A 13481-nucleotide genomic window follows, 5' to 3' on the forward strand; every position below is an offset into this window, starting at 1 on the left:
CCTCTGCCCCTTAATTTTCCAGTAAGGTTCTATTTGAAAAGTTCCCACATTTTCTTCTCTGAACTAAAGAAGAAAAGAATTTTGCCTATTCCTTTATTAGAATAACATATGCATATGAAAGGTACCTGGCTGGTCACTCTGAGAGGTGAGAAGGAGAATTTATACTTTCAGTGTGTTCTATACATTTGTTGAAGTGAGGATATGTTAGACCAGAAACTGGCTTTAGACAGGAACACAGTCACAGAGGAAGACACAGAAAGTAGGTAAAAGGAATGGTGGGAGTCTGTGTAACTTCTGATTGTTTCAACTTTTTCAGTGAAGTAGGAGAGTAGGGAACTGAATGGACTAGAAATGTTTAATATCTGATTGCCTAGTAAGGCCAAGCAACATTGCAAATTGAGCAGAGGAGAGGAAGGAAAAAGAACAGCCAGTGAGGCAGGAGAAAGAGACTGTGCTGTTCTGAGAGCCAAGCAAGTAAAGCGTATCAAGGAGAGCAGGTTGCATCCTTTTCTCCAGTGTGTTTGCTTATACAGCTACAGGTGCAGGATGGAGAGACGCAATCAACCAGGACTGTGATCCTGCCAACCAAGCATGATGAAATGAGAGAAAGAGGGAAGGATTATTATAATTTTGATGATAATTTTACCTGAGGAGAGTGAAATCTTCTAGGAGGTGAGGGATGGTGAAAAAAGAAGGATAAATGAAGTGGCTTCCTAGTGGGTTCAGGACTTCCCTGGTGGCTCAGATGGTAAAGCATCTGCCTACAATGCGAGAGAGCAGGGTTCGATGCCTGGGTCGGGAAGATCCTCTGGAGAAGGAAACAGCAACCCACTCCAGTACTCTTGCCTAGAAAAGCCCATGGATGGAGGAGCGTGGTAGGCTACAGTCCACGGGGTCACAAAGAGTCCGACACGACTGAGTGACTTCACTTTCACTTTCTTTCCTAGTGGGGTTGGAAGATTGCTGGGGTTAGGGTACCAAAGACAGTGAGGTAAAAAGATGGAAGGTGGTGCTATTAGGAAACACCCTCTCAATCCTTTTTCTGTTTCTAAACTTATATCCACAGAACCCTGTTTTTAATTTGGGGACCATATCTTGGGTTCTCTAAAACCAAACTACTTCAGCATTTTATTTTATGCTCTTCCTATGCTTCAATCTCTCTTCACTTAGCTTTCTATCTAGTTTTTACTACACTGATGGATACATATATATATTTTGGGACATGAATTGTATCTTACTGCTACTGCTACTGCTAAGTCACTTCAGTCGTGTCCGACTCTGTGTGATCCCACAGACGGCAGCCACTAGTCTCCCCTGTCCCTGGGATTCTCCAGGCAAGAACACTGGAGTGGGTTGCCATTTCCTTCTCCAATGCATGAAAGTGAAAAGTGAAAGTGAAGTCGCTCAGTTGTGTCTGACTCTTAGCGACCCCATGGACTGCAGCCTACCAGGCTCCTCCATCCATGTGATTCTCTAGGCAAAGTACTGGAGTGGGGTGCCACTGCCTTCTCCGGAATTGTATCTTACACAAGAAAAAAAAAGAAAAAGAAGGTGGGTAGTTTGAAATTGAGATTGCAGAGGGGCTGCAGTTCTGGTGATGATGGTGTACTTCAGATGGGTGAGATGGGGTGGAGTACAGATCACTGGAAAAGAAGAATGTAAGGAAATGTGAGGCCAGAATACTGACAGGGTCATGACCCTTCTGTATAGAAACTGCTAAGAATTAAGACAGAAGGAGTCCTGGAGTACTGCAGAGGAGGGATAACTTGGGGTGTTAGTAGATGACAGCAAAGAGAGAAACTGGGTGATTATGATTCCATGTAATGAGATTCAAAATTATGGGTTTTTAGGAAAGAAAAAGATGGACTGATCTGAAAGTGGCAACGAAGAACAAAGGGGACATCGATCCTATACACTGGGCTGAGGAGTGTGAGAGGAACGAAACAACACATGCGAGGGCAAGAGGGAAAGCAGTGTTGAAGGAAAGCCAAGCTGCTGTTAGAGCAACAGAGTAAAGTTGATGACACAGGAGATTCTGTTAGCAATGGGCCATGAATTCCAGAGGGCACAGTGGACGCATGTCAAGAGCTCAGATGAGATGGGAGGAGGAGGCGGAAGAGGAGACACACAGAACCTGATAGGGATTCGAGTATGAGAGATAAGGACAGCCTGGGATTCTGGGACTTCCTGTGGTGGGTGACATAAACCAACATAAATGACACAATATTAGATTCAGTGGGTTCAAGGCAAACAGTGACGGCAAGGTTTGGAGTACAGTGCGTATGTGCTGTGGTTCTTTTACACTACTGATGATGGACGGTCACAACCCAGAGAAGGTGTAGTGCTTATTCCACAGGCAGGAGTCCTTATGACCCTAGGTGATACAGGTAGATTTATGTCTTTAAATCACAGGGGAGTATTATCTGATATTACAGAACTTCCCAACTGCTCTGGGCTAACAGTCTGACCCTGCTCAAAATCCAAGACAAATTAGCAATTAAAAGACAAATGTTCACTTGAACAGCACTTCTGGTCCTAATCCTATACTCCTGAGAGGGTAGGGAATTCATGAAACAAGATACCTTTCTGTGGAAAGACTCACTGAGTAAGGCAGAGCATGATGAGCTCTTAGAAAACCTTGTATCTAGAGGTTAAAGTTCCAGAGGCTGTAAAGATTCACTAGAATGTTTTCTGATAAAGATCCGACTGGGTGGGTGCCACCTAGTGGACAGAAGAGGCTCACAGGGAACAGACCCTGAGGCCCCTTTAGGGAAAGATGGGGTTGCGTCCCCAACTCAGGCACCTGACACAGCCTGCAGCCTGAAGCAAGCAGGCTCTGGAAGAGCAGCAGACCAATGAACCCACCACTTGTTATCAACAGTTCCGACCTATACTACAGCACAAACCTAGGAATCCGGACTCACATAGTCAAACCCTAATTAGAATACTGTTATTTATGAAATCCTCAGCTTTTTGTCAGCATCTTAATTTCAAAATTAAGAGCTTTTTCAAAATTACTGTCACTAACCACTTGTAGAACTGTTCTGATGCTCACTCTTCTGGAAATGCACCTCACACTTTAACAGGGCAAGGGCTGATGCCACATATTGTCCACCGCACACCTACTAAGGATGATTAGCCTGTGGATCTTGTAACTCCAGAAGTTTTTTTGGAAGGAAGAAATAAACCTAAAAAGAAAAACATCACTGTACTCAGAACATCAGTTTTCACTTACCAGCCTACATTTTAAGAGGCTATACTTCTAATGGGAACATGATTATCTACAAGAGAGTAAGAGAAGAAAAGCAGAATGAAAAACTAAAACTAGTTACCTTGTATATACAAATAATGACCTGAGGCTACCACGGTGATGAAAATGTTCCCAAAGAAAAGATGAAAAAGAATAAAATTTAACTACTGAACATGTTCTTAGGAATTCAAGAAGTAGATTCAATAAAGAAACTATAATAAAAGATTCCTTGCTGATCACCCGAAGGAAGTGAGAGAGTGAAAAAGTACTAGATGTTTTGTAGCACTATCAAATCAAAATTCAAAATATTCTCTGTCAAGGAATAAATCAACTAAGTAAATCCCTGATTTACAGAAAGCAGGAGATCAGAAACAAAAGAATAATCCTTAGGAGAAAAATCCATACAGGATTCTGTCAACTGAGCGACTTCACTTTCACTTTTCACTTGCTTGCATTGGAGAAGGAAATGGCAACCCACTCGTGTTCTTGCCTGGAGAATCCCAGGGACGGCGGAGCCTGGTGGGCTGCCGTCTCTGGGGTCGCACAGAGTTGGACAATGACTAAAGCAACTTAGCAGCAGCAGCAGCAGCAGCAGCAGTATCAATTTGGGGACACTTCCTCTCTCTTAGCTCTTGTCTTAGTTAACAGCACACATCTTCCTGAACCTTAATGAAGCAATGGCTGGAGACCTCTGACTACAAGAGGCAGATGTCAAGAGTGAGGTGGATGTTGTCTTTAATGGTCATTCCTGGAGGAGCCAGTCACTATAAGACAGGTTTCAGCTATCACTAAAATGTAAGAGGAATACAGCCACACTTAACAAACAGCAGAGAGTTGTATTTAGCAAGTGAGAGAGGAAACAATGTAATATTATGAAAACCTTGTGTCCAAATGACTTCCTCATCAAGACTGGCAACTGCTGGGCTGAAATCATCTAAGCAAGACATCTACTGTACTAGACACGCATGCTGTACTTCTCCAGCTGGATTAGTTTGACTAGAGTTGAATATACTATAATCAGAAAATGGCTTCTCTTCTTCAACCCTAAATATCTGATATCTTACTTTCCCTAATCGAATGTTGCTCCTTTTTTGTATTCATAAGAGTCACTTCCAATTCAAGAATACTGGTGCCATGATGAACGAGGTGGTAGCAGAAGCCAGCACATCCCCCTCTTCAAGCTTTGATGTGGATCTCAGCCTTCTGAAGCTCTTAAGAGCAGGAACATACACATCTGGAAAGCAGGGGGCTAGAGCAGGACTTTGGAGTCCCAGTCTGAAGTCTGAATCCTGCCTCTGGCAGTTACCATAGAGCCTTGAAAAAATTATTTAACCAATATCTCTACTTCTTCATCTGGAAGATGAAATAGAGTGGTAATGGTGACTGAGACGGTAAAGAATCTGCCTGCAATGCAAGAGACTGGGATTTGATCCCTGAGTCAGGAAGATCCCCTGGAGCAGGGAATGGCTACCCACTCCAGTATTCTTGACTGGAGAATGCCTTGGACAGAGAGGAACCTGGCAGGCTACAGTCCATGGGGTCGCAAAGAATCAGCCACAACTGAGTGACTAACACTACTACTACTACTGAGTATTTACCTATCATTTAATTATAGCATCAATATTAAGACTGTGAATGAGAGACTTGGTTACTGAAACTGGTTACCTACTTGAAAAAAGGATTAAGAATGAAGGTATTCTGCAATGTCATGCTAGAGATGCTCAAAGAACCAGAAACCTTGCCTTCACACTGAGGACTCTAGTTCCTCTGAGTCCTCACGTCTGAAGTTTCTATAGCTTGAAATTCTTTACCTGATGAAAACCTAAACTCTAAGAATCCTAGTCTTTTTTACTAAAATGTTTTTGGGGGGCCAGGTTGAAAGAAATGGGGTTCCTGGGAAGAGTCTGTATTAAGTTTGCCAACCACAGCACCAAGAAGGGGAGGCTCAAAACTGCTGAGGAAAGGCAGAGCAGGTGAGGTCCCTGGATCACAGTGCATGCTGAGGCACTGGGTCCACATACAGCACCTCCACCGGCTACTTGGATGTCAAAGCAACTATCCTGTCCCCAAGAAACACACATTAGAACCAGCCCTGACATTAAAATACTGCTTATGTCACCACAGATGTGCAGAATAAGTCAAAGGGAAGGAAAGCAAGAAAATGTAGAAGGAAAAAAAAAATCAAAGTCAGTGAAACACTGAAAATCCAAAGAAGAAATAATTTTTAAAGGAAGAAGTATTTGTTTTGGGTAGGAAGATAATTGGAAACATAGAGATCTAGTGTGGTTGATGACAAGTAGGAAAGTTTCATTGCTGGGAGTACTGCAGATAACTGTTAAGAGTTGGGTAAACTATAAGTACTTGTTTGGCAGGAAAAAAATATCTCTCCCAGGAATTTCTTAAAGTGATCAAAATTTAGGCTGTTTAGAAAACTGCTCATGTTTTAATAATTTTCAAGACTATTCTCTCTGCTGCTGCTGCTGCTAAGTCACTTCAGTCATGTCCGACTCTGTGTGACCCCATAGACAGCAGCCCACCAGGCTCTGCCGTCCCTGGGATTCTCCAGGCAAGAACACTGGAGTGGGTTGCCATTTCCTTCTCCAATGCATGAAAGTGAAAAGTCAAAGTGAAGTCGCTCAGTCGTGTCCGACTCTTCACAACCCCATGGACTGCAGCCTACCAGGCTCCTCTGTCCATGGGATTTTCCAGGCAAGAGTACTGGAGTGGGTTGCCATTGCCTTCTCCAACCCTCTCTAGTGCTTCCTAATAAAAAAGAATGGGAAATTAAGACAGGGTGACAATTTAACACCTGAAAGTCCTAACTATAAAGATATTTAAAGACTAAGTAGAACTGATCCTTAGTCAAAGTAACAACAAACTATTAATGATGATTATTACTGCATGAAAATCAAAACTGACACTAAATTGACTAAGTCATACTTATTCTTTTCAGATTAAGATACAGCTATTTCTAAGAATAATTTAAGGGGGTGGGGAAGCCAAAGCTGTCAGGAAGTTAGAATCATCAGTGACTACAAAGTAGTTTCCAGGGCAGAAACTGAGACTAAAGGAACACTGAAAAGTTTGGTTACACTATTGAAAAATAATAAAAGATGAGTAAGGTCTTGCTTAGGTATTTAAAAAACATTATATACCAATTCATAGTGGGAATGTAATGCCAAGGAAAACCACTAAACTGAAGAAAAGTCTGCTGCAATCAACAGCAATACAAATGTACAGAATAAAAGAAGGATGGTGACAGAGCAGGGAGGAAAAGGAATCCTTTCATTTGCAGTGGCACTCAGGGAAGCTACCAGAAAGAAAGTGACAGAGATTGTAGAGTCTGTGAACTTACAAATTAGCAAATTTGATGTTGATTTTCATTGTCACCAACCAGTCTTTGTTGATATTCTAGAGTAGTACAAATCCTTATCACAGCGTTTTTAACCAAGAGAGTGGAAGTAATTTTCTGGGCTGAACTTTAGTTCAGAAGGTGATAAATCTCTTACAGGAAAAGACAATTTTGCCCTGAATGCTAGGGCAGCAAGACAGGCCTAAGCACTGTGATCTTTGACTCCCAGATACACACATATACCTAAGGACTGCCAGCAGCATGGGTTGTTTTGGGTTTTTGTTTTTGTTTTGGCCCTGCCATGCTTTCCTGGGGGCTCAGATGATAAAAAATCTGCCTGCAAAGAAGGGACCTGGGTTCAATCTCTAGGTCAGAAATTTCCCCCAGAGAAGTGAATGGCTGCCCACTCCAGTATTCTGCCTGGAGAATCCCATGGACAGAGGAGCCTGGCAGGCTACGGTCCATGGGGTAGCAAAGAGTTGGACATGACTGAACAATTAACAGAGGTATGCCATGTAGCATGTGGGATGAGGCCCCAACCAGGGACCAAACTTGGGCCTCTGCAGTGAAAGCACCGAATCCTCATCACTAGGCACCAGGGTACTCTCTCCATTAGGTTTCTTAGTAGAACAAAGTGGAGCCTAGTCTCATCAGATCACTTAAGGAAAAAGGTAGTAATTGTCTTTAAAAATGCTTATTTACTGGTGAAGGGGAATGCTCTGACTGGTGAAGGGGAATGCTCTAAAGTTGCACTCAATTGTTATCACCAGGATCAAAATAAACCTCTAAATAAACAAAAAAGCTGGTAGAAGTTGGAAATACAAAATTATTAGGTTCTGTCATTAGGCATAACAGTATTTTTCAAATACTGCATCCCTCTAGGGAAATAACTACAATGCCCCATCACAAAACAGCATGAAACCACAAAAATTAGGAAGTGAAGAAAGAAGAGGCCAAAAGAGATCAGCTCTTCTAAAATAAAAGGGAAGATATGAAGGTGAAGATGAAAAGCAAGAATTTATATGAAAAGCCAGACCAAAAGTCAGGATCCCTGGATCTGGTCATACAACCTTTGGCAAGCTACTTAACTAATCAGTCTGAACACTATGGAATGGAGATGACATACACCCTACCTATCTCATAAGGTTTCTTTGCAGGTTTAACAGGATAAAATATGCTCAAGAACTTTCAAATTTGTAAAACACAACACAAATGTGAAGTAACAGCATTATTATTTAAGCTGTCCCTCACTTTCCAAAGAAAGAACAAGTATATGGTAGCTTTGATTTAAAATAATTTTCATCCTTGTCAGTTAACATGAGTTACTGGTCCTTCTGGACTCTTAAAAAAACTAGCAAAAGAGAAATGAGTCCCCGGTTTCTAGTCTTAGTTTTCAAAGAGAAACTCCTTTACATCTGTTTCACTGTTTTCTCTAATATTCAAGAGACTCAACTACATGGCTCTTCGGTACTCTTACCTTTTGAAGCTGCAGGAGCAAATGGCCAGGAAGGAGAAAGCATCAGATATTGGAAAGAAATGAAAAAAAAAAAGGCATCATGTATGGTTCTCTGTTATTGTACAAAGACAGTTGCTCAGCCACTGGACCTACTAATACTAAGGACTCTGCCCAACTCTGATCAACTACGTATATAGGTGTGAGGGTGGCGCCTTAAAGGCAGTGCCAGAACCCTTTCAAGATGGGCCCAGCCTGAGCTCTGTGATGTTAATCTCACATCCCCACATGCTCCACTGACATAAAATACCTACATGCACAAAAACTGGGGGATAAAACACCTATAGGCAATAGTTCTCTTTGCCAACTCCAGCATCCCCAGAATACAAAACCAAACTTACTTTCTTCTGAATAGGACCCCCCAGTCCTCAACCAGGGAAGGGAAAGAAATGGGAGACCACCTTAATGAACCTTCTAAGTCCTAGTCTGGCCCCTAGTCTTAAGTCTGGCCCTTTGCCAGAAAGAGGAAAGGACTCACTCTTGGTCTGGGCAGAAAAGGTACTGGTAAGTTTGGCGAAAAGTTCACTGTTCTCAAATCGGTCCTCCTTCACCTTTGTCCAGAAGCAGTCCTGGGAAAGGTCCTCAGCGACAAACTGTAGACACAGGCAGGTGTTAAGAGTTACTAAGCCGAGCTCTGTACTTCCCATCCTAGAAAACTGACTGAAATTCAAAAGCGGCAGCTGGCTGGTACTGTCAACATCTTACTAGAGCAAGACTAACCTGGGACGCAGAGAACAGCTATGCTCTTTGTGGTGGACCAGATGATGATTCCAGCTTGTGTGTTTATTGGTGTTTATTCAGAAACTAGACTCAGATATGCTGCTTATCCTCCTTCTAACCCCAAATCCTCTACTTTTAGAAGCAATAAGGCTTTATTTTACATCTTCCCTTGCTTTACATTACACTTTCCCCATCAATGTGGCTAAATGTACCAAATTCATTCATTTTACGAACAAATCCCTAAGTTCCTTTATTTTCACTTGGTTTCCAAAAGCAAAGGACTGATGTAGAATCATAAGGGTCTCAAACACATACCTTACCTGTGCAATCATATCCTGTGTAACTCATTTACTGGGTGGGCAGAGGTGGTAGGGGGCTGTATCCATAAATCTATGACTTTTGGATCAGTAAAATTATCAGTACCTTGCAGATCAGTGAAATGACTATTATCAAACTGTGCAGTATCATGGCACTCATATCCTCAGTGAAAAGGGCAAAAAATATTAACTGTAGGATAAGTTTAGGTTTTCTAGCAGAGTACAGGCTCCAAGAACTCTCCCAAGTGATATCTGGCATGCAGGATACATCTATTACCTGCTGAATAAATATATGCATGAGTGGAACTTGAAGACACACAGACGTGAACCATAAGAAAGGGGAGACCAATCATGCACAAAACACAAAGTAGGAAGCTGAAGGGTTTTTTTTTTTTTTAATCTACTAATGAAGAGATGGACAGAAATTCTCACCTTGGACCAGTTTGGCCTCCGGAGCTGCACCTCTGGCTTGTAAAGTTTCTTTGGGGTTAATCCAAATGGCAGAACTGGGGCTGCAGGAACTCCAAAAGGGAGAGGTGGAGGAATGCCAGGGCCTCCAGGAAATGGAGGGGGTAGAGGGATTCCACCAGGAAAAGGGGGAGGGGGAGGTAACATTCCTGGTCCTCCAGGCAAGGGAGGAGGGGGTGGGGGGAGGCCAGGACCTCCAGGCAGGGGAGGAGGGGGTGGGGGGAGGCCAGGACCTCCAGGCAGGGGAGGAGGGGGTGGGGGGAGGCCAGGACCTCCAGGCAGGGGAGGAGGGGGTGGGGGGAGGCCAGGACCTCCAGGCAGGGGAGGAGGGGGTGGGGGGAGGCCAGGACCTCCAGGCAGGGGTAGGGGGAGGCCAGGACCTCCAGGCAGGGGAGGAGGTGGGGGGATGCTAACACCTCCAGGCAAAGGGGGAGGAGGTGGGGGGATGCTAACACCTCCAGGCAAAGGGGGAGGAGGAGGTGGGGGGATGCCACCACCTCCAGGCAAAGGGGGAGGAGGGGGAATGCTAGGACCCCCAGGTTGGGGGATGAAAGCACACCCAGGTAGAGGAGGAGGAGGAGGTGGTGGAGGAGGACTGACCCTGGCCTCAGGAAGAGGGGGTGTGGGGACTGATAAAGGGGGTATAACGGGCCCAGAGTCACCAGGTAAAGGAGGGGCAGGGGTAACAGTAGCACTGCTAGGAGGGGCTACAGCAGTAACTGCAGCAGACAGAGAAGCCACTTCTTTCTTGGCATCTTCCAGTTCCTTGGACAGCTTGGCGACCTGCAGAAATACCACCAAGAAGAATATGTCTCACTCCACTTCAGGGACCACTGGAAAGAACCTAAGAAATTACTTGATCCAAACTTCTCATTTTACACATGAAGGGAGTGAAAACAGTTAGTTGATAGGCTCTACCTAAAGTCACAGAACTACTTAGCAACAGAGACAAAACTAGAATTCAGGTATTCATGTTCTTAGTTCAGTATGCTTTGCATTAAGAAGGCAACTTCAAAGTTTATGTTAAACTCTCCCTTTGATTAGAAATTGCAAAGATCAAGTAAACTAAATATTCTAGTTATATAATTAGCATATGTGTTATAAATGTAGTAATATAACCACATAAAGTGATCAAGTTATCAGGTATCACAGATCATATAAATATCTATAACTGCAGAGAGAGTATGTAGGCATAGATCTACCCAGAGATGACTAAAGTAAGAGAAAATTAGTAAATAGCATAGTTTATTTAGTATTTACTCCTAAATTTACTAGAATATTTCTAAATTACTAGAAATATTATCTTTATCTCTGGGTAGTTCTGTGACTCATTTTATTCTTTGTGTTGTTATGTATTCTCCAAATTGTCTATCTTATGTATTACTTATCCCCAAAACAGTTCATGATTTAAAGAATATGCGCCACCCAACTAGATTACCTATTAGTATCTGAACTCTTCCAAGTTGTAAGATGACAGAGTCCTGCTCCAACACAGGCTCACCCTGAAGCTGCCGATGGCAGTCACAGGTCACTCTGCCTTCCCTGTTAGGACATTACCTCTCCTGTGAGCTGAGACACTTCTGCTTCCAGGTCCTGTTTCTCCGTGGCAATTTTTTGCTTTTCAGAATCCAATGCATCCTTTTCTCCCTGAACATCCTGGAGCTTCTGCTCAAAGTCACTTTCCATCTTTTTCATTTCCACCTGGAGCTCATGTCGAGCTGTTAACTCGGAGTCCAGCTAGAAGCGAAAGAAATCAGGTTCTCCATCTCAGCAAAAGCCCAGTGTTATTCCCCATAATTTACTATTTTGTGTTAATCCTTGATCTGTTGAGCTCACTGACCCAAGGAATGCCTGGGAAAACAGCCCACCATGATTTTGACCTTAAAATCAAGGTTAAACGAGGGGGAAGCCAGGGATTATTTCCATAGACTATCTATAATTGGGAGTGATTTTTAAAAAAAGCCACCACCACCAAGATTTTAAGGACATTTAACCAGGATAGCTAAGGTGCACAATCCCAACAGTCTCAAGGATCAAAGTTATCAACAATAGGAGTCCTTAATCAAAGAGAAAAAGAATTCAGACATATTCCAGTTCCTATTATTCTATGGCTAAGAGCCCTGAGACATCAAGCAAACCCAAGTGCTGACAACATTATATGAGAGTGCCACCTGTCTTCCTCCTGCTCAGGGGCCCATGAACTGTGCAAACTCACAACTGACCAGCTCTTCATGATCACATCTATACCACGATCACACTTTCTCCACTGAGTAACCTACACCAGAAAGCTTTCCCCAAGGAACTGCTATTGTGTGCTGAACGCTTCCAAAGTATCATGGGTCACTGTGTCACATGTTGGAAAAATCAAAACCTTTAAACAAAGAAAGATATAGCTCAATTATTTTTGATCTCTCATACATACCTTTTTTTCCAGCTCTGTAGCTTTGGCTTCTGATTTCTCCACCTTTGTTTTATCAATCATTTGGTCTAAAAAGAAGGCAAAGAGTCAGGAAGTCAAGTTCCCAATTCTCCTCTGCCCCTCTCACTAAGCCCTTCCATATAAACAAAAGTAGCAAAGATTTCCCTTTGGTTATTTTTCTTATCCTTCTTAATGTTCTGTATGAAACAAAGAAATGGAACTTTCAGCTAAGTTCAACATATAATTTCTGAGTGCCTGTTACACAGTATGGCCACCATGCTGGGTGGCACAGAGAATACCTACAAGTAGTACTTATGAATCTCTGGGGCCAGCAGGAGTTAGAGACAATACCTGAAGTCCCTTCAAAAGGTGGGGAGGTGTATTAGAAGGGAAAAATTTTTAGAATTTTCTGGAAATAAACTAAAGGCCTGTATATTCCTAGCACAGGTATTGTTATATCACCAAAGAAAGAGTGAAAATGGAAATACCCATGGGCTAGAAAAGTACCTTCTCTGAAATCTTCACTGAAAGAAAGATGGAAAATGAAAGGTGGAAGCAATGTTTCATGGAACCAAATAGATGAATACACTTACCAATCAGTCCCTCAATGTCAATCTGGAGGTGCCGGCACTTGAAGTCAGGATCAGCCCCGTTCTTATGCAGAACTATCTGAGAAATACATTCTTCAATCAACTTATAGTACTGCGGTCTACAAAAGAAACAAAACAAGGTTACTAATGGAAAACCAAAATATAATTTTGGTATTCAGGATCAAGAAAGGTAAATTGCTTAGACAATAGAAGGACCTGAAGATAAATGTCCTGGAAAAGACTTTTTCATAAAATTAACAGAGTACTGCTGCCATGCTAAGAAATCCCCTTCGTCCGCATCAGCTATGCACATTTACTTCAGAGAGTCAAAACTTCTTGCCATCTGTCTCTGAGTATAAATCCTTTTCCATCTAAAATTCAAGCTAGACCCTGCCTGTGACAGACAGTACTACTGCTGAATCTCTAGTCTATGGCTTGAATCTCATGTTCCAGAACTTTATACTGCTGCCTTCCTTGGCTATGGCCTTCACCCCACTGTGAAAGAGGGCAGTTCACTTGGATTTTGCTCTCTCCATTTAGGTTCAGATTAGTCTTCCCAAAGGTATGCCATCTCACCTGGCCTCATAGTCATTTCGGACTAAGAGTAAGTGCTGCAGGATGGACAGGAAGTACTGCTCTGCTTTTGAATCCTTCACTGTGTTTAAGAGAATCTGGAAGACTTCACTGAAGTCAGTGGAAAAGAAAAAGAGGCTAAGGAAAGCATATACTTAGAAAATATGTCTGACAGGTAGCTTGACAACTCTCGTGAAAAGGAACAAGATGCCACTTCTGTTCTAACAGCTGTTCCTCCTGTACACCCTGCCCTAAACGTTAAGCTGTGTAAACTTCCTT

The 13481-nt window shown here is 42.7% G+C and overlaps 1 protein-coding gene across 1 annotated transcript in view; it reads right to left on the bottom strand.

The window, feature by feature from the left end:
• Nucleotides 1–646: 646 nt before the first annotated feature.
• The window catches only part of DIAPH1 (diaphanous related formin 1), a 54308-nt gene continuing 41473 nt past the window's right edge, over nucleotides 647–13481 (bottom strand). The window contains exons 12-18 of the mRNA XM_061423784.1: nucleotides 13206–13322; nucleotides 12633–12748; nucleotides 12043–12107; nucleotides 11178–11357; nucleotides 10001–10403; nucleotides 9585–9970; nucleotides 647–8708 (exon numbers count right to left, since the gene is read on the bottom strand). Of these exons, the coding sequence (XP_061279768.1) occupies nucleotides 8484–8708; nucleotides 9585–9970; nucleotides 10001–10403; nucleotides 11178–11357; nucleotides 12043–12107; nucleotides 12633–12748; nucleotides 13206–13322 (1492 nt within the window). The 3' untranslated portion in view covers nucleotides 647–8483. The remainder of the gene's footprint in view (nucleotides 8709–9584; nucleotides 9971–10000; nucleotides 10404–11177; nucleotides 11358–12042; nucleotides 12108–12632; nucleotides 12749–13205; nucleotides 13323–13481) is intronic.

Source organism: Bos javanicus, chromosome 7 (assembly GCF_032452875.1).
Source record: "Bos javanicus breed banteng chromosome 7, ARS-OSU_banteng_1.0, whole genome shotgun sequence".
NCBI classification, from domain to species: Eukaryota; Metazoa; Chordata; class Mammalia; order Artiodactyla; family Bovidae; genus Bos; species Bos javanicus.